At 40.1% G+C, this 27,119-nt stretch overlaps 1 protein-coding gene across 4 annotated transcripts in view; it reads left to right on the top strand.

Moving 5' to 3' along the window:
- Positions 1–27,119, top strand: part of MAGI2 (membrane associated guanylate kinase, WW and PDZ domain containing 2) — an 831,153-nt gene that overhangs the window by 656,001 nt on the left and 148,033 nt on the right. For all 4 annotated transcript variants that reach the window (XM_055590145.1, XM_055590146.1, XM_055590147.1 and 1 more), the window contains 2 exons: positions 894–1,154; positions 26,517–26,702. In XM_055590145.1, coding sequence (XP_055446120.1) covers positions 894–1,154; positions 26,517–26,702 — 447 coding nt within the window. The remainder of the gene's footprint in view (positions 1–893; positions 1,155–26,516; positions 26,703–27,119) is intronic.

Consider the following 27,119-nt stretch of genomic DNA (forward strand, 5'->3'; position numbering starts at 1 on the left):
TCTTGGCTGCCAACTTTCTGTCATTTCCCCCTGAAAATATACTTACTTTCTCATGGAAGTATTGGCTTGGATTATCTGGTTGATATAAACTATATTTTGTAATAATACAGAATGTAAATGAACAAGGCTTCTAACACCTCCCTTAGAGACTCAAAGTTCATCATTCCTTAGCCTGATATCATTGTTAGATTTGATCCTAGAGTGAGCAAAGTAAGTGTTTTCCACCTATACAAAGTGAATAAACACTTCAAGGCTAACAGGGTCTCACAATATTAAATAAAACCATGGCTGTTTAGTAAAATTGCAATAGGTCTCTTACATGGACATCCCCTGTTAGCTCCAGCTACAATCAGCATTTCTCAAAGTGTGGCCTTAAAACCTCATCTAAATTCCTGGGCTCAGTTGTTCCTATATCTACTGAAAAAACTTCTTGGGTGGACTTTGAAGATGCATATTTCATACTAGTTCTTTAAGTTTTATGTGTAGTACAGTTTAGGATTCTGTCTACCTGTTTCATGGTCTTTTATGATCTGTCTTAAGATCAATTATGATCATGAAACTAAGAAGCCCTATATTTCAAACTAGGTGTTGTCTAAGGGGGATGTAATTTTACCAAGGAGAATTTATAAACAAGTAACAGCACAGGGGGACTTGAGGAGGGGTTTTACTTGCATTTGCTGAGAAGGGTGGAAGGGGACAAGACCTAGGGGCCTCCTTAACGAGGTTCATAGCCTTTTAAATACTCATCACATCCAGAGACTGGGAGAGTAGAAGCCAGTCAACCAGTCTCGTAACAATACAGGTGTCTGGAACAGTGCCCAGTGTACAGGAGATGCTCGTTCATTCAGACTCTGGCCAAATAACCGGGTACCTGTGTATGATGTGTGTTCCAGGGGAGCCCTGCCCAGAGAATGGGAGGAGTCCAGGCTCCGTGTCGACCCACCACAGTTCTCCTCGCAGTGACTACGCAACCTACACCAACACCTACAGCAACAGTAACCATGCCGTCCCCACCAGCAACGCCTCTCCCCCCGAAGGCTTCGCCTCCCACAGCCTGCAGACCAGCGACGTGGTCATTCACCGCAAAGAGAACGAGGGTTTCGGCTTTGTCATCATCAGCTCCCTCAACAGGCCAGAGTCTGGATCCACTATAAGTAAGTGACTGCTCTGCCTGCATTTGAATAAGAGGTCATCTTTCCATTGTCTGGTGGTGGGGGATCCCAGACAAGCAGACCAGAGAAATGTTGTGTTCATAAATAAATGTGCAGCCTGAAAGTCACAGGCGACGGTCACAACTAAGGCATCTTTAACACTTGACCAGTCAAACTGCTGACTTCGGCTTAGAAAGAACACAAGACTACCACTGATGTCCCCCCAAACCCACAACCCCCATGAAAGCTCTTCATTCATTTTATACTGGGAAGAAAATAAAGCAGAGTGATGTAGGAGTCTTGATGTGAGGAAAGGGGCACTCCTGTTCCATAGAATGACTGATATGAGACCAAGACATAGAGCTTGGCAGGAGCTAGGCCATGCAGGGCCTCACACACCCTTGGAAAGGAGTGTAGATTATAGATTAAATCCTTGGGAGCCATTGGAAGGTTTTAAATGGTAGACAGATATCTAACTTAATATTTTTAAAGGATGAATCCAGCTACTTGTTAAAAATGAAATCAGAGGAAAGAGAGATGGAGTAGAAGTGTGAGACACAGTGAGGAGGCCTTTAAAAGAGTCCTGTGGATCGTGCTGATATTCTGTGATGGATAAAATATCAAATCACTATGCTGTGCACCTGGAACTAATGTATTATTGTAGGTCAACTATATTTTAGTAAAAAAAGAAAGAACTTTTACAATAAGTGAATAACTTAATAAGACAGCCCTGGAGGTCCAGAGGTTCTAGTGCCTTCTCTTAGGGTAGAAGTTGTGGAATGGGGAAAGTGGATGATTTCACCTTCAGAGGTTCCTCCAAATCTCTGGTTCCAAGAGACTGTACAACAGGTGACAGCCAGAGGTTATATTTCTCTTCTGATGAAGCATCTTTGCAGATTTTCAGCTTCTGCAGTGGTTTTCCTTTCAGCCACACTATTTCAAAAGTTACTTGTCAGCCAGCAAGCAATAGGACGGAAATGGTAGGAAAACTTGTTCAATTTTTATGTTGAAGTGATTTATCCCAGAATGGTGTGAATAGAAACACTATAATAGAGAGCAATAAGAGGAAAAAATAATAATAACTGAGTCATGCTGTGGTCCTAAATTTCGTATGAACTGTGGTTGTTCCCAGCACATGGCAGGGGGTACAGATGTCAAACAGTGCTCAAGAAATCAAATTGTTGAGCATGAATACGAACTTTTTATGATAAAGCTAATGTTAGCAAAATACTACCAGGACTAAATGCCAGAGAATTGCCCTGTTTAGCTTTAGCTTTGACAAATTCAAGGGTGGAAACTGTAGAAGCATTAAACCTCGTTGAATATGTACAAAAGGTAAATTGCATACATCTGAAAGTACAATTTCACTTATCTTTTTCTTCATGATAAGCCAAAGAAATAAATCCAGTCTTTAAGCATAGAGTAAAAGCAGGATTCTGTCAGTGTGGTGGATTCACCAAGATTAAAAGGACACAAGACTAAAGATTTTCATGAATTATATAAATAGTTTTCCAATAATTTACACTTGGGGAAAACATTCACAGAGAGCTTTTGTAGCTATTCCAGTCATCCAAATTGTTTGTCGGGACAGGATACCTAAAGGACTGGAATAAAACAAAGTATACTGCCACAATGAGACTGTTAAGTATGTACGTAAGGTCTCATCTTTATTTGAAGTGTAACAGCATAATTGCTAAATGTACAGGAGGATGTGTGTACGTACACACATGCACTTCTTACGTAAGAAGCCACAGATGATCTTTCTCTTGCAGAGAAGATCCATGCATGGACAGATTTGGAGAACACCAGGTACCAGTGCTTACAATTAAATGTGGATTTTTCTTTCTGCCAAGTGACATTAGACTGACCTCAAAAGAGTAATTCTACTCCTTTTTTGAAATGGTATTATTTTATATCACCCTGGACAGTGGAAATAGATTCTAGAGTTCATGATGCTTCTTAGCTTCTTTTTTTTCACATATTTATTTCTTTTCAATTTAAGAAAATGGAAACACACACTGCCCCTATGTCCCATGGGAAGAGCAGCTATTACACTGGTAGCACATGGTGTTCACAGCCTGTAATCTGCAACGTGCAGCTAAAAGGGTCCTAGACCTAATACTGTTTTATCCCTAACTTTCATAATAATTTTCAACTCTAATTTTGGAGAGAAAGGCTAAGCACCTCCTTGTTGTGCCACACAGCCACTGTCAGAAGATCAAGGTTTCCTGGGCTCTGGGAGACTGGGAGAATCTGATGCTATCAGGAGTCACAGTCATTCCCGGGGCTGTGTCATGTTTCTCTTAGTTTCTTATCTGAGCATAAGATCTCGAACACATTTGTACTTTATTTTTAAGGCTCCTGAGACGCTTTCCTTAACGGACAGGAGCTGTTATTTATGCCTTTGATAGGTGTACCATCACATTTAGGCGAGGGAGTGGCGTGGCTATAATCATACTGCCTGCTCCTGAAACCTGGCTCGTCACTTACTAGCTATGTGACCTTAAAGAAATTTCACAAGCTTTTTGGACTTTATAGTTTCCTTGAATGAAAAGAGAAAGTAATTCTAATGCCTGTATCATCAGGTTGCTATGAGGGTTGAGTGAATTAGTACAAATAAATGCTTAGAAAAACTCTGGCTCTGAGTAAGCACTAAGTATGCCCTTGTTGCTGCCTTGACCACCTCGCCTGCTAGGAATCATCACTGCAATCAGCTCACTCTTCTCGGAGTGCCGAGTTCACGCTGCCTGTCAGTTCAGTCTGCCATTTGTCAATGCTCCCCACTCTCCCAAAGCAGCTAAATCTGAGCCACAGATGAGCATCTCTGAGGGCCAGCACCCCCTCTTCCATGCTGACGTTCTGGGTGCAGAGTCTTCCCGATGCCCCAGGCCAGTAGTAGGGGCGGTAAGAGCAGCAGTATCGACGGCCACAGCAGACCAGCAGGCCTTGCTGAGGCTTCAGGCAGGAAGTCTCCCCAGACTTCACTAACCAATAGACTAGAAAAGGCGTGGCAGATGTCAGAATTCAGACTCAAGGCTGTAGCTTTTAGAATATCCTGCAAACCTGACGTCTCCATTGACTGTATCAGAGAAGAGCAGAGATCTGGAGACCCTGTGTAAGCTTCCCTGCCCTCCAGACAAAGAAAGCATTCCCTTCCCCAGCTTTTTCAGCCCAGGTGGCAACTTTGTCAGGGAGGCCAGATGTTTAACCAATAGGGAACTTTGAAAACCGGCAAGCTTCCTGAACACTTTTGTCCCATTATCCAAAATATTGCTTTTTGTTTTTCAGACCTTAAAATTGAACTCAAGGGAAAACAAAGTGGTTTGCAAACCAGAACCTAGGGTAACAGTGAACTGTAATAGGCATTTGCACTTAAAAGTGTTTGAAAGGATTAAAAAAAAAATTTATATAGAAAGCTATTCATGGCCATGTTACTGATAAACATTGAAAGTTGGAAGTAATGTTAGAAGTTTCTCCAGAACTGAAAACGTTGGTATATTTGGAAAGTTCAAGGGATTTGCTGCCCATGACTGACTCTCCTGTCGTGCTTGCTGAGGTTTTGTACCCAGGATAAAGACGGCTCAGGTAGGCTTCTGACTCAGAGTGGATCAGATGCCTGCTCTATAAAAATGCCCCAGTGGCCACGTGCAGTGGGGTTGACAGGTCAGTCTTTGGGCCTCCCTAGTGAAAGGTCTGAGTCTGACATCCTGGTTTACAGCTATAACCTGTCACCATAGATGCTTCCTGCTCTGACCTCAAAACCTGTTTTCCCACCAGCGGTTCCCAAGAAAGGCTTTGACACAACTGATGAAATAAAGCGATGCTTAGTGTCCTGCTCTTATAAAACCTGTGAAGAAGGTTATGTTGAAATGTATGGAGTCAATGTGCCTGGCCAGCTCGGACATCGGTGGTGGAGGCCGGCAGCCTGTTGAGGGGATTCATAAACTTAGGTGCAAACAAACTGAAGGTCAGGCATGCTCAGGACAGCAACCGTAACCCAAGCAGACAGCAGCAGGAGAGGAGCAAGCACTTGAGCCTTTCTTTCCCTTATTCACATCATCCCAATGTCATCAACTGGTTCCCATGTCTTTACTGGAAATGCCTCACTGGTCAACACGGTGCTGGCTCTTCATCTTTCAGCTCTGGGCGAGAGTTGAAAATCTTTTTTCCCGCGCATGAACTTTCTCTGGCACAGGTGGGGAGCGCAGACTAGGTCATTGTTGACTTTCCCTAATGCCCACTGCAATCTGATTTTCTAGGGAAAAGTTAGTTAGTTTTACCTTTGGTAGAATGCCCTGATGACTCGCAAAGTTCTTAATGATATCCATAGGCCCTGGTGTTGAAAAGTTATTCTAGAGATTCAGAAGCTTATCCAGTGGCTCTTTTGTGACATTTTAAGTGTAATTTACCAAAAAGGATGAAATAAAACTGAACAATCGGTAAAGAAATTTTTTTTCCACCTAAACTCATCCCACCAACCATGCAGCCGCTGAATAGTCATTTGAGTTTAGGAGAGGTACAAATTAAAACCTAAAACCAAGACTTCTATAGTTTTGCCCTAACACAGAGAGATTCAAAATAAATGAAAAGTGCATTGGACAACAAGTCTGAGCCTCTCTCCAGCTCATCCACTGAGTATTGTGTCCCTTGAGTGAGTCGTTTGGTTTTCCTGTGCTCATTCCTTGTGTATGTGATCAGGAAAAATGGTCTTAATAACCTCTTTCAGCTCTAAATTATATTATGCCATGAATCATCATGGAAATAAGGTATTTGGTTAGGTTTGTCTGTGTGTGAAAAGCCTTGGATAAGTTTGAGGCCTGGCTTATATTTTTCATTGCCTTAAGTTATCACTTTAAACTTCTGTTACTTTCATTTTTGTTATGTTTTTAGGGTGCTCCTCACACTTTCATTTCTTTTGTTCATCTTATCCTTTGTCAGGAAATGATCTGAAACATACCTTAAACATTAAGCTCTTAAACATACCTAACTAGCTTCCCCTTTAAGGCATTTTAAGGCAAGATTTCCCTCCTTCTTTCACTTACAAAATTATAGCATTTGTATAAAGCACTGAGGTAAAATGAATGAGGCTGATGGAGGCAAAGACCGCCGCGCCTCGGGGCTCTGCCCCTCACCTCAGCCGGCCATCTCCTGGAAGCAGCGGCTCTCGGCATACCTGGAACCTTCAGTGGAACACTTGTTTTAATGTCCCATAGTCACAGAGGTCTGCCCTAAAGTGAAACCTCTGAGGGGCTTCCCAGGTGGCATTGCGGTAAAGAATCCTCCTGCCAATACAGGAGACGTAAGAGACGCCGTTTCAGTCCCTGGGTAAGAAAGATCCCTTGGAGGAGGCCAGGCAACCCACTCTAGTAGTCTTGCCTGGAGAATCCCGTGAACAGAGGAGTCTGGTGGGCTACAGTCCATAAGGTCGCAAAGAGTCGGACACGACTCTAAAGCGACTTAGCATGGACACACAAACCTCAGCAATCAGTAAGCGGCCCATCTTTCATTTTATTGCTTTGGGTTATAGCAGTGGGTTTTCTTCCAAACTCTATACTGAGGGTTGCTCAGTGATCGCCTTAAAAATAGAGGCAATTGGTGGCACTCGTGCTACTGCTGGGACCCAGGCCTTTTCTAAGTCAACAACACCCCAGAAGTCGTTGCCAGAAGGTTTCTGAAGTTATACCCATGCAGTGGAATTAGAAAGTGAATCCTGTTGGTTTCTCTGTCATTGGTTTGCAAAGGCAAGTTCCCTTTCAGAGTTCTTAGCCAATTTTATAAACTAAAATATTCCCTTAATCCTTGAATGAATCTCTACTTTGAATTCCTTTAATGACATAGTGGCTTTTGCTTTGAGTTTTATGCTGAAAGTAGTTCACTCAGGAGGTGTGATGGTGTCACCCACACTGTTAAGGTGGTGCTTTTGTAACAGAAGAAATATGGTGGAGCAGAGGACTATATATAAACACTAGTTTTCCCTCAAATATCTGCTTCTAAATATAACTCATGAAACCATATGATAAGCAAATGTCTTCATAATCTTCTAGAAAATCTACATGTTAATACATAAAAAATATAATAAGGTGTTCAGTCTGCACTGAGGTACATATGTTTTAAGGCAAACCAACCTTTTCACATTTATATGTGTGACTTGATTTCTGCTTTAGGAAGTAGCCAGAGGCTAGGGTCTGAGTGGAGTGCAGTTTTTAATCAAGCAAAGTTCATCTAGAAAGGTGGCATTTTCTGTGTATAATCCAATCTTCCCAGAATGAGTCCTTGATCATAATACCCCTGATAAAAAAATATCTACAGAGTAAATCTCAAACACATCTCTCTTACATGCAAGACCCTAAGTAATGTAAATGCAGCCACTTTTTACCAGTAGCTCCTCACAGTTCCGCTCCATCAAAGCTGGTTTAGTTACCCCTGAAAGACAACTTTTGCTTTCCTGCCCCATAGTCCATGTTTTGGCTGCTGCCACTTGAAATACCTTCTTCACTATGTTTAATTTTCACAGCAACCCTATGAGGTAGAGAAGTGAAAGTTGCTCAGTCATGTCCGATTCTTTGCAACTCCATGGGCTATACAGTCCATGGAATTCTCCAGGCCAGAATACTGGAGTGGGTAGCCTTTCCCTTCTCCAGGGGATCTTCCCAACCCAGGGATCGGACCCAGGTCTCTCGCATTGCAGGCGGATTCTTTACCAACTGAGCCACAAGGGAAGCCCGTGAGGTAGAACTACTGCCCAAACAGTAAGCATCTCTTACAAGCAACTCAAAAATCTCTTCTTAATTTCTGAATGAGAGTCTGCCTGAAGCCTCACCCTTCTTTCTTAAGTGTTTTCTGCAGTTCTTATATGAAATTCTTCTTCATTTTGTTTTTTTGTTGTTTTTTTGTCTTCAAACCTCTTGATTGTTGACTGCTCTGTGATTTCCTTTCTCTTATCATGTCTTATTACTCTCACTGTCATTTTATTTTTCATATGTTTTGCTAACCCTAAATGGAAGTTCCTTAAGGGCAAAAAATTATGACATTTCTTTAAATCCCTCACAGTTCCTGGTAGTATGCTCTTTAAGGATTTGTCACATAATTTATGTTGGTGGGATAGGGTTGGATTGGACTCTCATACAGTGACCTAGCCCTGCCCTCATCAAAGTGTGAATGTTCTCTGCTCCAACTCTCTGTATACCTAACTAGCTGTTCTGTCCCTTAAAGGCAGCACAACATCTCTCTGAGAATGAGCATAGAACTCAGGAAAGGAAATGTTTGCAAGCTGGTCCTTGTGCAGCCTGAGAAATTATTCCATAAGAGAGTGGGACTATAACAAAGTCCCAGATCCTATACAGATTTCCCATCAGTTGTGCTTAGCCTAAGTAAATGATTCCACAGCAGCTAAGGGCCTAGTGAGAGAGCCCTCTAAGAAATCAGGCCCTGGTGAACCAGGGAAGTGCCCCAGGAAGACCTAATCATGAGTATCTGGGTCCCCAAACCCTTGTGCTCTGGAGGGCCAGGCTGCAGGCCTCAGTGTGCTCCCTGATCCCCCTCATCCTGGCACTGACTGTTCCTGGAATGGCCATCCATCTGTATGAACACCATCTCAGTGGTAATGATACCATCCTAAGCAGGAAGGTTTGGATGGCAGCCCAAAATCCTTAGAAAAAAGTTTGACTTCAAATTATTCACTTCACAGTCCTCATTAACAAAGTAACCCCTATCTGTTCCAAGTGAACGACCTCTGAATCACATTAGTCTTCATAGGATCATACCCAACTAAAACCAGAGGACTAGAACCTATTGATTAAATTCAACTTTTTTTTCAGTCCTGCACATGACTAGTTTTGTTCCCAAATTAAAACTTGGCTGCCTAAGTCTTAACAGTAAACAGACTGGCAAACAACAAAAACTAGAAAAGATTTTGCATCAAACTCTAAGTCCTCTGATATCCAAACATCCACACATGTATTGACTAAAATGCAAAAACAAATGTAAGCATTTTATTTTCTTAGCACTAACAAATTTCAAGATCATTAAACTGTAAAATAATAATAATAAACCAGAGAGACACAGCATCATTCTTATTTATTTTCAAGAAGGGGAACAATGCAACCTATCAAAAAAAAAAAATCTGTGAATGCTCACATTGTATTTTTTTTTTAATTCTTGACCATTTTTCTTATCTGAATGGAGCTCATAAATCATAATTTTTCCCCACTAGGAATTATTTTTCAGGAGGGTTTTATCATCACATTCAAAGACTCTCCAGGCAGCAGCAGAAGGTGGATGTCTTCTTAGCTATTGTTTCCTCTGGGCTTATGTCCTGCAGGGCCTTATTCTTCACTGGAAGGTACAGGGAGATCACAGCTGTGAAAAGAGCCCAGACTAGGTGTACAGGAGCTGCCTCTACCAGCAGAAGATGCCCATGAGGTTCAGATAAATTCTGAGCATACAGTTCACTTTTGCAAAAGGCATATTTTCTTTATAATCCATTCAGGGCCTCATGTTGGATTAAATTCTCTGTGATTTTGTTTTTCTTCTTTTTTCCCAACAATCAACCACATAAAAAAAAAAAAGCTGATTCCACAAAGACAACTATTTTAAAGGCATGTTGTTAAGTGAACACAGTACTGTTATTTAATCCCCATTTTCTAGCTATGTTGAAAGAGTGTCATTAGGGAATATTTTCCCATTTGGGCTGGGATAAATAGCATTTCTCTTTCTGCCCCTGCTTTCACCAAGGACTCAGAGAGTGCCTATACCCAAATCCTCCCTGCCATACCAAATCCTGGTAACAGTTCTCTTTGTTTGTTCACTTGACCACCAATAATTTTGACATTTATGCTAGATTTTTTCCCAAACAAACCATTGGCAGTCTTTGGTTAGAATTATTCCTAAAGATTAATCAGTCAGCCTCCTCTGGGTTGATGATCACTAGGCATTCCAAATGTGTACACTGTGCCAAAGAAAATTAACTAAACAGTGGGGCCTGCTATGGCATATTCATTTCCCAGTCTGATGTCTTCCAGATCCTCTTTCTCTAAGCCAGGCAACAGTTTGATCCACAAACATGCCCAGATGTTGGGCACCTGATGAACCCATCTGCTTTCTCAAGGCTGAGGTGCCCAAAATCTTCTGTTCGGAGACTGTTCACAATATAGATATGTTTTTATGGGCTCATCATAGAGGAGGGTCTCCCAGTAAACAAGAGCACATAGTTTAAAGGGTGTTCTGACAGAGAACAGTTGAAACAACATGAGGTAGAAGAATATTTCCACTTAGAAGTCTTCATTCAAATGTGTTTTAGACTTGCTAGATGAACAGCAAGATGAAACATAGCTTAAATTCCTGTAGACATTTGATAAAATTCAAATACAGTGAAACCTTTATTGTATTGTTTGCCAAGTGTCTTAGCCTGTGCAAGCTTCTATAATAGAATGCCACACACTGGTAGCTTGTAAACACCAGTTTATAGAAATGTATTCCTCGCAGTTCTGGAGGCTGGGAAGTCCACGATCCTGGCACTGACAGATTCAGAGACTGGTGAGAGCTGGATTCATAGACAGTGTCTTCTCACTCACTGCCCTTCACATGGTGAAAGGGATAAGGGAGCTCTGGGTGGTTCCTTTCATAAGGGCACTAATCCCATTCATGAGGGCTCCAATCTCATGACCTAATCACCTCCCACGGCCCCATCTCCAAATAATTGTCACTTTGGGGATTAGGTTTCAACATATGAATTTGGAGAGGACACAAACATCCAGTTGCTAGTATAAAGTTAGTCACTGATAGTGATGCTTCCTGGGGCTTAGTGGTTAAGAGAAGGCTAACAGGTATACTTTCAGCTCCAATCAGTGTATATACTCACAAGCTTTAAAGCAGGCCTCCTAGTACCTAAGTTCATATCCCAGCTGAGTTGATACACAACTGCACCTTCCATACTTGAGAGACTAATGCAAGCTATTACCCAAACATGTTTTCCAAATAAAATACCTTGAATACATCAGGACCTCCCTACTGCCACTGCCAAGGCTTAGAAGAGGCTCTAGATTAGCACTTTGCAGTAGAACTTTCTGCAGTGATGCCAGTGTTCTGTCCTGCACTAAACAATACTGTAACCACTAGCCATGCTCATGTGGTTATGGAGCGCTGGAAATGAGGCTACTGTGGCTGAGGAATTAGATTTTTAATTGTCTTTCAATTAATCGAAATGGCCATTTGTGGTGAGCAGCTACCATGTTGGGCTGCACAGCTCTGAGCATTGCAGTAGCCTTTAAATGTCCTCCCTGCCTCCAGCCTTCTTCCCACCCTCCTACCCTTAATCCAACCTTCATACCTCCACTCTGGTACTCCTTCTCAAACAACAAGTCTGATTATATCATGTCTCTTCCTACATCATTAGTGACTTCTCATTTGGTCTTCAAATAAATTCCAAACCCTTGGCCACAACCACTAAGGCCTGCCATGATCTATCCCCTCTCACCTTCTTCCTGAGGCTCAACTGTTTATGCTGGTGGCAACCCTGTACCCCCACTGCAGACTCACAGATCTGTGCCTTTGCGCGTCACATCACCTGGGACGGTGATGCTCTCCCCACCCTTGCCCACCTGGAAGAGTCCTGTTCACCTTTCAAATGCACACTAGGCAGCATTTTCTCCTCCTCTACTGTCCTCTTCCCACCTCCTTTCTCCTGCTCATTCGACAGTACTTCTTTTAACTACTCTCTGTTTATTTCCACCCAAAGCCCTTTCTTTATCACTCCCTGATTTTTTTTACTTCTCTCTCATTTTTAAGATTTAATTATAGATAGTAAATTGTGCCCTTTTCAGTCTATAGTCTGTGAATTTTGACAAATTCTGTGTCTGTTTTTGTAACTACAACCAGTTCCTTAACCAAGGAAGTCAAGCCCTCCACCCACTCCCAGCCCAGGCAGCCACGGATTTGTTCTGTTCTGTAATTTTGCCTTTTCCCGTGTAAATGCAATTACTCAGTATGTAGCCACTTAGCAGAATGCATTTTAGACACATTCAGATTGTTTCGTGTGTCAATATCAGATTCTTTTAAATTGCTGAATAGTATTCCTTTGTGTAAATGTACCACAGCCTGCTTATCCATTCCCAGTTTAAAGATATTATGGTTGTTTCTTGTTTTGGATGATTATGAATGAAGCAACCACGTACCTTTTCATATAGGTTTTGTGTGAAAATAGGTTTTCGTTTTACTTGGGTAAATATCCAGGGGTGGAGTTGCTGGTTCATGTGGTACCACTTTCCAGCATGACTGTTCTATTTTGTACTTCAAGGGATGAGCCACATCCTTGCCAGTACTTGCTGTTTCTAGGCTTCATTGATTTTTTTTTTTTTTTTAGCTTTTCCAATAGGTACGTGTAGTGCTTTCAAGTAACATTTCTTCTCTAAAACTAAAGATATCGAGGATCTTTTCATGCACACTTTTGCCATCCTTATACCTTCTTTTTCACTTTCGGTCTCTTCCCTATAGACTGTAATTCATATTTCACTTTGAACAAGGGAACACATTTTGAGGTTCTTCAGCCTTTGTTTTTTTGCTTCTCAATCATTTCTCATGGTAGAGTAATAAAAATCATCCTATGATGATGATCTCAAGTGAAGTTATTATGAAGATGTATGTCTGCTTAGTAAAAATGAAAATACATATAATTGCTATACTTTAAAGTACAAGGGATTAGGTAAAATACATATAAGCTGAAATTCAAATGAAGTTAAAATGTGTAATAATTGGGTAAGAAAGATAAGGATAAGAAAGAAAAATTATATGCAGTAATGGTCTCACATTTCAAATAAGAAAACTGACATGATTTATTTGGCCATTCAGAGGTCACACTGAAAGTTGTTTTCAAATTAATATATGACCAAGATCTTCTAGCTCTTGAACCCTCTGCTTGAGGGTCTATTCATGTTTTATCCAGTCATGTGAAATTGCGTTATTTCAAGTTAAAACATGATATACCTTGTTAGTGAAACTTTGGCTTCTCTGAGAAACTAAGCAGCCAATAAATATTCATGTAATCTTCTGGATAACATATTGAAAAGGACAGCTGGCTCAGGAGGGATCATTTGCCTGGGTTAGTATATGTTTCCGTTTACATTAAGAAAATATTGCAAGAAGTTATTATCTACCTGAGGGCTTAGGGGAATACAATGAAAAGCTGATATTGCACCTGATTGCTTTTGACATTTACCTATTGTAACAGGGAAACTGTGTGAAGATAGCCAAGTGACTTTTTACAAAACACAATTTCAGAAGCTATAAAAGGAAAACGGAAATGGCAGAGATAGACTGCACTGCATCTGTAAAAATGAGAAACATGACTTGTCAGCAACACCTGCTTGTAACTATCAACTATTTCTATTGGGCCTGCTGAGAAATTACTGAAAGCCAAGTACATTGATGGGTGTGAATTCTCAAAGGCAGTCAAGACATACAGAGGAAAGAAAGTGTGGTTTCATTGAACATTTTTAACACAATACCTGGGGTTGATGAAATGTAGTTTTATGACATGTTCTGAACTCTTGAAAAGAAATCAGTTATATTTTATATTTTATCTGTCAGGGCTACAGGAAACAGCAAGACTTTTAAAGTTTAGGTCCATAAAATATTGATATTCTTTTCCCAAATAGATTCCAAATCTTTAACTGGTACACCAACATATTGATTGCAAAAAATAAAATTTACAGAAGATATTTTCAATTTCTAATTAATGATGTCATTAATGTTTATCTTTTCCCTTTCTTAGGCACCAATAAAATGGTGGTAAATAAAGAAGAAAGGGATGGCTATGAATGGGGAAGGTACTTTAAAGACAAAAATACAGCAACTCATTTTGTAAGACAAAGGAAACCAAAAAGAGAAATGAATAGCACTGATCTGCCTATTTTCTTTTAGAAACTCAGACCAGCTCAGAACTTTGAAAACTTTGGGAAGAATGGAAAACAACCATGGCCACCAGACATGAAATTTGTATTTTTAAAACAGAAAAGCAAGCAAATTAATGAAAGAATAAAAGAAAAAATGGAACAATAACTTACATACATAGAGAATATTACCAGCATAAAATAAGTACAGAATGCTATTTTAAAAAAAAAAAGAATGATATGATTAAAGAAAGAATTCTTAGGAGTTGGAAATATCTTGACTAAAGTTAAAAATTCAACAGAAGGGTTGAAAGTTAGAGTAAAGGAAATCTCACAGGCAGTAGGACAAAGAGAAACAGTATGAAAGAGATGATAAAATTAACAGATCAATCAGGAGGTCAATATCTAACTAGTAAGAGTTTCACAAAGAGAGAGCAGAGAAACAGAATGGAAGTTATCAAAGATATATTATAATAAAAGTTCCCTAAAGCAACACTAAAAGAAATGTCTCCATACTGAAATGAACCAAAATGCATCACTGCAAAACTTTAGAACACAAAATGTACAAGGACAATCATAAACATTTCTGAAAGGAAACAGACAAATAAGTAGGTTATATACAAGGGAAAAAAATCCTAAGGAGTTCAGACATTTTAGTAGCAACACTGGATGTTAGAAGACAATAGAGCAATGCCAGCAAATTTCTAAGGAAAAAGGAATTTTTCAGCCTCAAACTTCATACAACCTAGAATTCAAAGCCAGAATTCTATTTCAAATGAGAAAGTAAAACTGAAGAAGTTTTCAAACATTAAATCCTGAACCATTACTTTCTCCCATGTATAGTTTCTATAGGAAGATACTATAGGATGTGCTTTAGCAAAAGGAAAGAGTGCATCAGAAAAAGACTCGGGATTTACTGACTGTGTATCAGTAAATTCCTTTTGGAAAACAAAAGAAATTCATTCACCTGGGGTTTGTTTTTGTTTTTGTTTTGTTTTTGACAAAATAAATTCAAACTTTAATTTTTTTAATTTTTATTGAAATATAAAATGTGTTCGTTTCTGCTATATATCAAGATGAATCAGTTATACATATGTCCCCTCTTTTTTAGACTTCCTCCCCATTTAGGTCACCACAGAGAACTGAGTGGAGTTACCTGTGCTGTACAGGAGGTTCTCATCAGTCCTCTCTTTTATACATAGTAGTGTATATGTATCAATCCCAATCTCCCGATTCATCCCACCACCCCTCTCCACCTTAGTATCTGTAAGTTTGTTCTCTACACCTGTTGTCTCTATTTCTGCTTTGCAAGTAAGTTCATCTGTACCATTTTTTTAGATCCCACGTCAGCAATATTATTTCTCTTTCTGACGTACTTATTCTGTATAAGAGTCAGACACGACTGAAGTGACTTAGCATAGCATAGGTCTATCCACATCTCTGTAAGTGACACAACTGTGTTTCTTTTATGGCTGAGTAATATTCCATTGTATATATGTAATATATCTTGTTTATCCATTTCTTTCTTGAGAGACAGTTTGGTTGCTTCCATATCCTAGCTATTGTAAATACTGCTGCAGTGAACTTTGGGGTACATGATTCTTTATAAATTATGGTTTTCGTCAGGTATGTACCCAGGAGTGAGATATCTGGGTCATATAGTAGCTCTATTTTTAGTTTTTACTCCATAACGGGAAAATCTTGTGTCACTGATTTAACTCAGTGATGGAAATATGTATCCTTTTCAGAATTTTTGGAGGGAAATTCAAAAAATGTTGAGTACAGTTGATATTTGACTTAGAAGGACACATTTTCTATATCAATTTCAGACCAAAACAGGTAATAAAAAGAATGTCCCAGCTGCCTGGAAATTAGCAAGGGGAAAAAAGGACTTCTTGGGATATACAGTAAAGTGAAATGCATTTTTACAGTAATATCTTGAAATGGAAGTGTTTCCCTATCTTCTCCCTCTCCAGCTCCACATTCCCACATGCATGCCTTTCTGGCCACCTGCAGACTTGAGGGGCATGACTATTCTAAAGTTTCTCTAGCTCCCTCCACTCTCATTTCTAGGTGTTTTGTCAGATGATGAGGGATATAAATAGTATGCAAAGAATACAGAAACTCCTTCACATGTGGTGTGTTATCACTTAGTGGTGTCCAGCTCTTTGCAACCCCATGGACTGGAGCCTACCAGGCTCCTCTGCCCATGAGAACCCAGGTCTCCTGCATTGAAGGCAGATTGTTTACTGTCTGAGCCACCAGGGAAGCCCTAAAATGTCATGGTAACAGTAAAAATCTAGTTAAAGAAAGAGAAAGAAGGATATATGCTTAGTAGATGCTCATTAATGAGTGACTTATATGAATATTTAATGAAATAAGAGAATTAAGGTAATTTTTAGGCCTCTTGAACCAACACGTAATGAATCAAAGATCTTTAAGAATATAAGTAGCAGCAATTATTTGGACTGTCTCTCCTAATAATGTGCATGGGAATGAGAAATGCAGCTACCACTGGAGAAAGAAATTGTTTTTGCTCCTTCCTCCACCATCCTTAGTGATAATTTTTCTTGATAACATACCATATTTTCATTTACACCTTTCATTGCAAACACTGAAGTGATACCTAGTGGCATGAAGACAAAATATACTATGAATATAGTCACGTTGTTTTTGTTATTGTTCAGTAGCCAAATCGTGTCCAACTCTTCGCAACCACATGGACTGCAGCACTGCAGGCTTCCCTGTCCCGCACCAACTCCTGGAGTTTGCCCAAGTTCATGTCTGTTTAATCGGTGATGCCATCCAGCCAACTCATCTGTTGCCTTCTCCTTCTGTCTTCTCTCTCTCCCAGCATCAGGGTCTTTTCCAGTGAGTCACCTCTTCGCATCAGGTAGCCAAAGTATTGGAGCTTCAGCATCACTTCTTCTCATGAGTATTCAGGGTTGATTCCTTTAAGATTGACTAGTTTGATCTCGTTGCTTTCCAAGGGACTCTCAAGAGTCTTCTGCAGCACCACAATTCAAAAGCATCAATTCTTCAATGCTCTGCCTTCTTTTCTGTCCAACTCTCACATCTGTACATGACTACTGGAAAGACCGTAGCCTTGACTATATGAATCTTTGTCAGCAAAGTGATATCTTTGCTTTTCAACACACAGTCTAGGTTTGTCATAGCTTTCCTGCCAAGAAACAATTGTCTTCTAATTTCATGGCTGCAGTAACCATCTGCAGTGATTTGAGAACCCAAGAAAAGGAAATCTGTTACTGCTTCCTCCTTTTCCACTTCTATTTGCCATGAGTAATGGGACTGGATGCCATTGTCTTAGTTTTTTTAATACTGAGTTTTAAGCCAGCTTTTTCACTCTCCTCCTTCACCCTCATCAAAAGGCTCTTTAGTTCCTCTTTGCTTTCTGCCATTAAAGTGGTATCATCCACATATCTGAGGTTGTTGATGTTTCTCCTGGCAATCTTGAGTCCAGCTCGTTACTCATCCAGCCTGGCATTTATCATGATGTGCTCTGTGTATATGTTAAATAAACAGGGTGACAATAAACAGCCTTGTTGTACTCCTTTCTCAATCCTGAACAATTCAGTTGTTCCATTCAGGGTTCTAACTGTTGCTTCTCAGATAAGATGGTCTGGTATCCCCCTTCCGCATCTCTTTAAGAGTTTTCCACATTTTGTTATGATCCACACAGTCAAAGGCTTTAGTCAATGGAACAGAGGTAGATGTTTTTCTGGAATTCCCTTGCTTTCTCTATGATCCGATGAATGTTGGCAATTTGATCTCTGGTTCCTCTGCCTTTTCTACACCCAGCTTGAACATCTGGAAGTTCTTGGTTCGCAAAATGCTGAAGCCTAGCTCAGAGGATTTTGTGTATAACCTTACTAGCATGAGATGAAGATAAGTGCAATCGTCCAGTGCTTTGAACATTCTTTAGTACTACGCTTCATGGGAATTAGGATGAGGATTGACCTTTTCCAGTCTGTGGCCACTGCTGGATTTTCCAAATTTGCTGAGATATTGAGTGCAACACTTTAATAACAACATCTTTTAGGATTTTAAATAACTGCTGGAATTCCATCACCTTCACTAGTATTTTATTGGCAATAGAGCTTTCTAAGGCTCAGTTGACTTCACACTCCAAAATGTCTGGCTCTGAGTGAGAGACTGCACCATCGTGGTTATCAAGGTCATTAAGAAGATCTTTTTTGTACAGTTCTTCTGTGTGTTTTTTCCATCTCTTCTTGATCTCGTCAGCTTCTATTAGGTCTTTACTGTTTCTGTCTTTTACTGTGCCCATTTTTGAATGAAATGTTCCTTTGATAACTCCAGTTTTCTTGAAGAGATCTTCAAGAAGTCTAGAGATTTCTTGAAGAGATCTCTAGTCTTACCCTTCCTGTTGTTTTCCTCTATTTCTTTGTTCATTGAAGAAGGCATCTTTGCTATTGTCTGAAACTGTGGATTTTGTTTGGTATACCTTTGCCTTTCTCCCTTGCTTTTTGCTTTTCTTCTTTCCTTGGCTATTTGTAAAGCCTCCTCAGACAACCATTTTGCCTTCTTGCATTTCTTTTCCTTGGGGATGGTTTTGTCTGCTGCCTTCTGAACAATATTACGGACCTCTGCCCATAGTTCTTCAGGTACTCTGTTAACTAGATCTAATCCATTGAATCTATTTGTCACCTCCATTGTATATTCATAGCGGATTTGATCAATTACATAATTTGCAGCACCCATGTTCATTTTCAGTGGAAAATGAAAACATGTCCTTATTTAGAAATTATTAAGAAGATGAGGATGTTGAAAGTACACCACTGAACCAAACACTAGACCGTTTTGAGTGTAGAAATCGTGCATAGGTCACACATTCATGAAACTGGGCCTGTGCCTACAAGTTCACCAAATCTTTCCAACCAAGATGAGGTTGCTAACTCAACTTCGTGTTCCAGGATGGAATGGTCAAGTAATAGCTAATTACATTTCCTAATGCAATGAGTTTTCTTTTGATTACCAGTTCACTGTCAGGAAAATAATAGCATAAATGTAAGGTATGGTTGATGAGTGTCTACTCCTCTTCAACCGTGTGGTTAACTTTTTAGGTGGTCTTTCTGCCCCTTGAAACAAGAGTTCAGCGGGCTTCCCAAAATGCCAGTGGTGGGGCCCTCTTTCCATTCTCTCATCTGACTATCTTGCTTGTTACCAACTGCAGGGTAACTAAACTGTTCAACCACAAGAGAATGACTCATGGGAGCTGGAGAGGGGAAAGTGCACTTTTGGAATCTGCAGTCCTTAAAACACCAGCTGCTCGGTTTTGGATTGCAAGTTATTTGGCTATGAAATTCAGAGAAGACGTTTTCATTTTTGGAAATCTGAATTTTACAGACTTCTAGAGGAAAACAAGTCATGCAGTCTGTTTTTTTCTTAATTTTACCACAATTAAAAAAAAATACCAAACACATGTTTTCCCCATATCTTCACCCCCTGACAACCTAGAAAATCTCTTTCGAAGGACGTTGTGTCACACTGCAGGAAGGGAGAGAATCTAGCTGAATGGGCTTGTCACCATAGAACATTCTCATTCGGGACTTCTAGGAAGGAGAGAGGTGGAAAATGAGTAAGATTAGCACTAGGCTTAGGTTTCCGAAGCACCCCCTCCCCAAAAATCAGAATCCATTATCATATATTAGAAATATCCTGTGCCAATTACTCTTCTGTTGTTCTGTATATCTGGAGAAGCTGGGCAAAGGCATCATACTTGGGCTCTCGGGGAAGCATGGAGTCATAATGATGGTTGGAGGGACCCCATCCACAAAGCATCCTCTCTGTGCATCTCCCTTCATGGATATGATGGCACCCCCTTTACTATCATGAGTTTTTCACTAAGGGAGCTGCCACTTAGCCTAGGGGCCATGTGTTCTCTCTTCCCTAGAGTGGCTTCCTTTTCCTTATCACTCTGTAAGTCCACACCTGGACTTAATAATCCATCCCACCTTTCTACTCTTGTATGTTACTTGCACCACAGATTTTCCACTTGTGTTTTGTTTTAAATATTTGATATGATTATCCCTGGTCTATGCAACTGGGCTGGGAGATTCTTGAGGGCAAATGCCATGCATTTATTTTATTATTGTCTTCCCCACTGTACATAGCATTTTGCCGGTTACTCAGAAGACACTGTGCAGGAATATGTTATTGATAGAATTACTGATTTTCCTACCCTGACCCACAATTTTAAAACTAGGCAATACATAATTTTCACAGGTGATTTTAAGAAAACCGACTGGAATCATCTAGTTAAAAAAAAATTCTTTTCATGTCAGGTCATAGATTCTAAACCCAGACTAACTTCTGTCGCCTCTTTAAGCTAATGATATGTTGCTTAACCTTCACAAATTAGTGGAATTGTGAGCTAATGAGAATTGATACTGTTGATTGCCTTTGAAGTATTTATTTTTGTCACTTTCATTTCAGACACTTCTCCCTTGTAAGTTTGACATGAATGATGCAGAATTCACTTTCCCCGTCTAATACTTTCCTCAATATACAACTCTACCTCGTGGGGTCTGTTAACAAGGAAATAATTAAATGTAAACATGAGTCACAGGCTCTTCCTTTTCTGGAATGAGATACATATGAAACAACAAGGAAATATTGGGGGAACAGGTGGGAGGAAGATCCACTTCTCCCTTCAGGAGGATGATACAGCTAAAAATTCCATGACTAATCCATCACCAAAAGATTCCGAAAATATACACCACCAGAGCGAGAAAAGTCCTCCCACCTTCTGATGGGAACTGACCCAAGGGAGAACACAAGAGCTCATTGGTTGTCCAGTGACTGAAGGTGTCTGGATAGACCATAGTAAGTCCCAGAAGAGAAGAAACCCACAGCCAGAAGGGAGGATCGTGGCTTCCTGTAGTGGTTATGGCTAGACACCGAAGAATCCAGACCTTTAGAGCTAACTTAGAGACCATCTGGTCCAACTGATTATGTCTGAATAGTCTTACTAAAACAAGTTTGCAGTGTTGAGCATTGCCAAAAGAGTCAATTCATCTACAGGAAAATATGAAACATATTGCAGTGTAAGTGCACAGTAGTGTTTTACCCAAAAACGAATAAAAAAGAAAAAGATGGGTTTCATTTTTCCATAATTTATGTGATTTGCAATTAAAGGAAAATTTCCAACTAGTAATATGTTGTCTCCTTCCAATGTCAGTATGCCCAAAGCCTCATGACATATTGCAGCTTTTCCCAAATATCTGTGTATCTTAAGAACACTCTGTCAAGAGGCCTGATCCAAAGACTTGATTTATGTTGCTGCCTGACAGATGATGTCTGCAAGGCATGCCATCTAAATGGACTGCACTCCAGCAGTTACCTTAATCATCAATTCTCAGAGAATTAATGACTACCATTCATCCCAATAATAGAAATCAAGGTCAGGGCCTCTTCCATGCTCTGTAATCTCATTAACTATGCACAGAAAGTACTTAGGTCACAAGCTCTGTAGACCTCATAACTGAGTGAGTGGAGCTGCATCTTGTTTCCAGAGGGAACCTCCTCTGAGCATACCCCTTGTTGTACAGGAGCAGTTGATGTCCTTATGTATGGAGGGGAAATGCCGGTAAAGGGAAGTGAGGCTGTCTGCCCCTGCCAAGAGTTTCAGATACTGTTTTTATGACAGTAAATGCCAATAGCAAACTATTTGAATAAAGCCATTCCAGGCACTTCCGTGATGGGGCATCCATTTCTGCATTGTATACTCATTCAGATATTATGTAAGCCACTCCATCATTCCAGGACATTGTCGTAGAATTTAGTTTTCATTCTTTTATCTTGGTTTTTAGTTTTTATGCTACCTGCCCTAATAAAGTGAAAATGAGCTTAAAAGAATTATCACCATACACATATTTAGAATGAAACTTTCATCTTAAAATCTCAAGCATGGTTTCCTAAGCTAAGTTTCACTAGGCAGTCCTTCACTTCTCATAATTCAAATTGCTTTCAGCCCCTTGTGGCTCAGCTAATAAAGAATCCACCCACAAGGCAGGAGACCTGGATTCGATCCCTGGGTTGGGAAGATCCCCTGGAGAAGGGAAAGGCTACCCACTCCAGTATTCTGGCCTGGAGAATTCCATGGACTGTATAGTCCATGGGGTTGCAAAAGTCGGACATGACTGAGCGACTTTCACTTTCACTTTGTCACATATTTTAAAAAGGGAGTAACCCAAAGTTTCCAAGTTGTAGGCTTTGACATTTTTTATTGTTGTTTTCTCAACAGTTGAATAATTAAATTTTATTGAATTGAATTGAATTGAATTGAAATATTAAATTTTTACAGCTGTTTCACATTGAAGCTGTAAGGAGTTAAAATAAGTGCCTAATACAGTGCCTGGAAATTAATAAATAGTAGCATAGTGTGCCTGTGTGTGTGTATGTGAAATCTTGTTTTGAAACATTTGGAGTTTTATGCCCAGTAAATTCTAAATGATGCACAGTAATGGTGGGGAGCAGAGGCATGAATAATTCAAAACAGCAAATCATCTAAATATCATTTGTATGTGTTTTGAAATGTATTTTTTAATTTCATTTCAAATGTGACTGTTTCTAATACCCAGAGAAATTGCCTCAAAGGAATGACACTGCAGTGTGAAGTCCTTGCTAAATGGGATCTGAGGAGCTGTCCAATTTTCCTGTTTTCTCCTCTCCCTGGTGCCCTCTTCTCCCCTTCCTTTCTCCTCCTTCCTTGCCTTTCAAAAGAGCTGCCGCAAAGAAACCGCTTCAAGCAAACCTCCTGCCTTTCACCCTCCTCTGGATCAGGGCCAGTGGTGAAACATTTACGACTCTCTCCTTAGGGCAGCCTGCCCTCGCCAAATGAAAGCACCAGGTGCTCAGGGGGCACTCAAGTAGCGGGAGGAGTTGGTGAAAGTGAGAGAGGCATTGTTGGGCTGTGTTAAGGACCCAGGCTGTGGCATCTGACAGTCTGGAATTCTAAACCCTGGTTAGCCTCTGTGACCTTGGGCAGACCGCAGACTGTTTAATGCTGTTTCCTACGCTGTAAACATGCAATGATAACATTGTCAGGTAGCTCATAATTTATTGAAGATGAAGTTATATTTATTTTAACGTAGTTGTAAGTGTGTGTATGTGTGTGTGAGCAGTTCAGTGCAGATAATGCATCATATACAGAAGAGGTCTGTATTATATTCATTTTCCTTTGGATAATTAACTCTTACTTGTAAGTTAGTGTTTTCCTATAGAGATTGTTGCAACACCTTTTTTGTGAAACCTCAGAAAAGGGAACAGGACTCTTGACCTCAGCTGGTGTCTCTATTTTCCATGAAACATACCTCTCTTTCCCAAAGGAAGCTGTTTTCCCCTGATACTGCTCTGTAATAAGCAGTATTCCTTCTGTTTCAGCTGTGTTACAGGTTTGCCCCATGCAGACAGAATTTCAGCTGGTGCCAATACCCAAGCACATACATATCAATAGTGATGTCACTTTAAAATAACAGTAATAGAAAGAATGAATGAAGAGTTAATACTTACAGAGCAATTCTTAATGCCAAGGACTATTTTAGTCTTTTTATGTATGATAACTCATTTAATTCTCAGAACCATCCTGTGAGTTCAACTATATTATTATCCTAATTTTACTTTTGAAATACAGAAAGTCAGAGAGGTCAGATAGTTGTTTAAAGGTCAGGACAGGTAACAATATTACATAGTATGACCAGGGAGATCTTATCATTTATTGACTGATCCAGGATACTCTTGACCATGAAAGGATGCAAAATCAGGAATGAAAGTTCACTCTATTTATGATTAAAGGCCAGACACCTGGCAATACCCGTATCATGCTACACAATTAGTAAATGAATGAGTTTTTATTACATTTCTGCTTGAGCACTATATTGTCCTAAGATTCTCAGATGATCATCAGTATGCTGTAAGTAAGTTGTTCTTAATTAAAGCCATCCATGCTTATGGTAAATAAAAATGTGTTTGAGCTTCCAACATGATGAGTTTCACTTCAGAGACACAGGCTCGGCCAGTATTTTCATATGCTACCTATAACCTTTCACAACAGAAATATGATCAAGGTACTGGTCCATTAACTCTGATTGTCCTTCCTTACCATGGTCATTAGTTGATGTTCTGCCTTTCGCTGTATCTCAGACACAAGATTGAGAGTTTAAGGAACAGATATCCCTGGGGCATAATGAATGGTGAAGTGTGTCTTTGCCTCTTTATGCAGATGAAATCAGTCCCTGACTTCCACGGGGAGTGCAACAAGTCTTTGACAGGCAGTTTCCCCGCTGGGCTCCTGTCTTGAAGGGGAAAAGGAAAAGAAACAGGTTTCTATATGGTCAGCACCTTGAGGGCATGCATAAGGACATCATGCACTACTGATATCTGACCCCAAAAATAGTTAACCTCTAGGAACTCAGACATTGACATTGAACACAAGTCAACCTGCTAGAAAATCTATATCCCCACAAACCTGGCTCTCCCCATGCATATAAATAAATGATAACAAAATGAATTGTCATTGTTGTAAAGAGACATATACCATATTCCATTAATTGTAATACAAATTTTTCATATTTTAACATTTCAAAAATTAGAGAACATGCTATGTCAAATGGAGTTACTGTTTCAATGCTAGAGGTTTTTTTTTTTTTTTCTATTTTTCTTTCTTGTGGTTCATAAAAGACAGGTGTATCTTACTGGAATTTTAAATTTGATGAACTATATTATATACCAGATATTAACAAGATCTTAGCACCACTTGCACTGAATCAGAAAGAATAAGTTAATAGTTGAAAGCTGCATCAGCCTTTAACCTTAATAGTTGGGTAGGAAGTTGGTCATAACTTCTTCATCAGCTGGATAATTCCCATATAAGTATTTCTTCCCTTTCCTGTGTTCTCCTCTTAGTAAAATAGAAGAGGGTAGATATAAGTTCTCTGCATAGAAGTTAAATAAGCAGGGTGACAGTATACAGCCTTGACGTACTCCTTTTCCTATTTGGAACCAGTCTATTCCATGTCCAGTTCTAACTGTTGCTTCCTGACCTGCATACAGGTTTCTCAAGAGGCAGGTCAGGTGGTCTGGTATTCCTATCTCTTTCAGAATTTTCCACAGTTTCTTGTGATCCACACAGTCAAAGGCTTTGACATAGTCAATAAAGCAGAAATAGATGTTTTTCTGGAACTCTCTTGCTTTTTCCATGATGCAGTGGATGTTGGCAATTTGATCTCTGGTTCCTCTGCATTTTCAAAACCAGCTTGAACATCTGGAAGTTCACGGTTTACGTATTGCTGAAGCCTGGCTTGGAGAATTTTGAGCATTACTTTACTAGCATGTGAGATGAGTACAATTGTGCAGTAATTTGAGTGTTCTTTGGCATTGCCTTTCTTTGGGATTGGAATGAAGACTGACCTTTTCCAGTCCTATCGCCACTGCTGAGTTTTCCAAATTCAAGGAGATCCAACCAGTCCATCCTAAAGATCAGTCCTGGGTGTTCATTGGAAGGACTGATACTGAAGCTGAAATTCCAGTACTTTGGCCACCTGATGTGAAGAGTTGACTCATTGGAAAAGACTGATGCTGGGAGGGATTGGGGGCAGGAGGAGAAGGGGATGACAGAGGATGAGATGGCTGGAAGGCATCACCGACTTGATGGACATGAGTTTGAGTGAACTCCAGGAGTTGGTGATGGACAGGGAGGCCTGGCGTGCTGTGATTCATGGGGTTGCAAGGAGTCAGACACGAATGAGCAACTGAACTGAACTGAGATATATGTTCCCAGGTTTATTATGTTTTTCTAAACTGTATTTTTGTCTCTAGAGTATGAGCTCTTTGGGTACTGTATTCTACATCCTTGGTTCTAAATTTTTTGTATGTATTGGAACTTCTTGAGGAGCTTCTTAAAAATCCATTATTCTCCCCTTCTTCCTAAACATTCTGATTCACAAGGTCTAGGATGAGACTCAAAGAGCTGTATTTTTAATCCTAGGGTGATTATAATTTGCCTCAAAGTTTGAGAATCTCTGGTGCATGTGTTTGGAATTGGCCCGTCACTGAATTTAGCCTTGACTGTAGAAACTCTGCTGCTGTTAAGTCACTTCAGTAGTGTCTGACTCTGTGCGACCCCATAGACGGAAGCCCACCAAGGCTCCCCTGTCCCTGGGATTCTCCAGGCAAGAACACTGGAGTGGGTTGCCATTTCCTTCTCCAATGCTTGAAAGTGAAAAGTGAAAGGGAAGTCGCTCAGTCGTGTCTGACTCTTAGCGACCCCATGGTCTCATCTATATGCACAGGGCTGCATTTGATAGAAAAGACTGTAGTCTCGAGAGACTGACAAAAGGCAGAATTCTGATGTCACGTTGTTTCCTATGCGGCAGGCACTCAAAGGTAGAACTTGTACTGGTAATGGCCCTGATACCTGTTTCTGTTTGGGATGTTTTTGTAGCTGTGCCACATAAAATTGGACGCATCATTGATGGGAGTCCCGCAGATCGCTGTGCAAAGCTAAAAGTGGGAGACCGGATCTTAGCGGTGAACGGCCAGTCTATCATCAACATGCCTCATGCAGACATCGTGAAGCTCATCAAGGATGCGGGTCTTAGTGTCACCCTTCGCATCATTCCTCAGGAGGGTGAGTGCCTGAGCCGGGGTCCCGGAGCTCACCTGGCTGTGGTCAGGGATATCAGAAAGTCCAAAGTTGCTCTCCAATATTGAAAAAGTAACACTCTGAGGCAACCCATATCCTATTTACTCATTACTTGATTCCAAGATAAGCTATATGGTGTTACAGATAACTAGTGTGAATCCCAAGGCACCGTGTTATTCACTCATTCGCTCTGGTCCCTGGAGTACAGTTTTTATGGTTATATTCAGCCAGAACCCATTCAACAGAGATGATAGAGTTACAAATCTGCAGAAAAAAAAAAAATTCATATTAACACTTAAGCTCTGGAGGATTCTTCAAAGTCAGATTGATTTTGAAAAGCTTGAGGAAGTTTTGTGGTATAAAAAGAGCTCATTTAGAAAATGTTGCATCTGATAAGAATTT

Source organism: Bubalus kerabau, chromosome 8 (genome assembly GCF_029407905.1).
Source record: "Bubalus kerabau isolate K-KA32 ecotype Philippines breed swamp buffalo chromosome 8, PCC_UOA_SB_1v2, whole genome shotgun sequence".
Classification (NCBI taxonomy): Eukaryota; Metazoa; Chordata; class Mammalia; order Artiodactyla; family Bovidae; genus Bubalus; species Bubalus kerabau.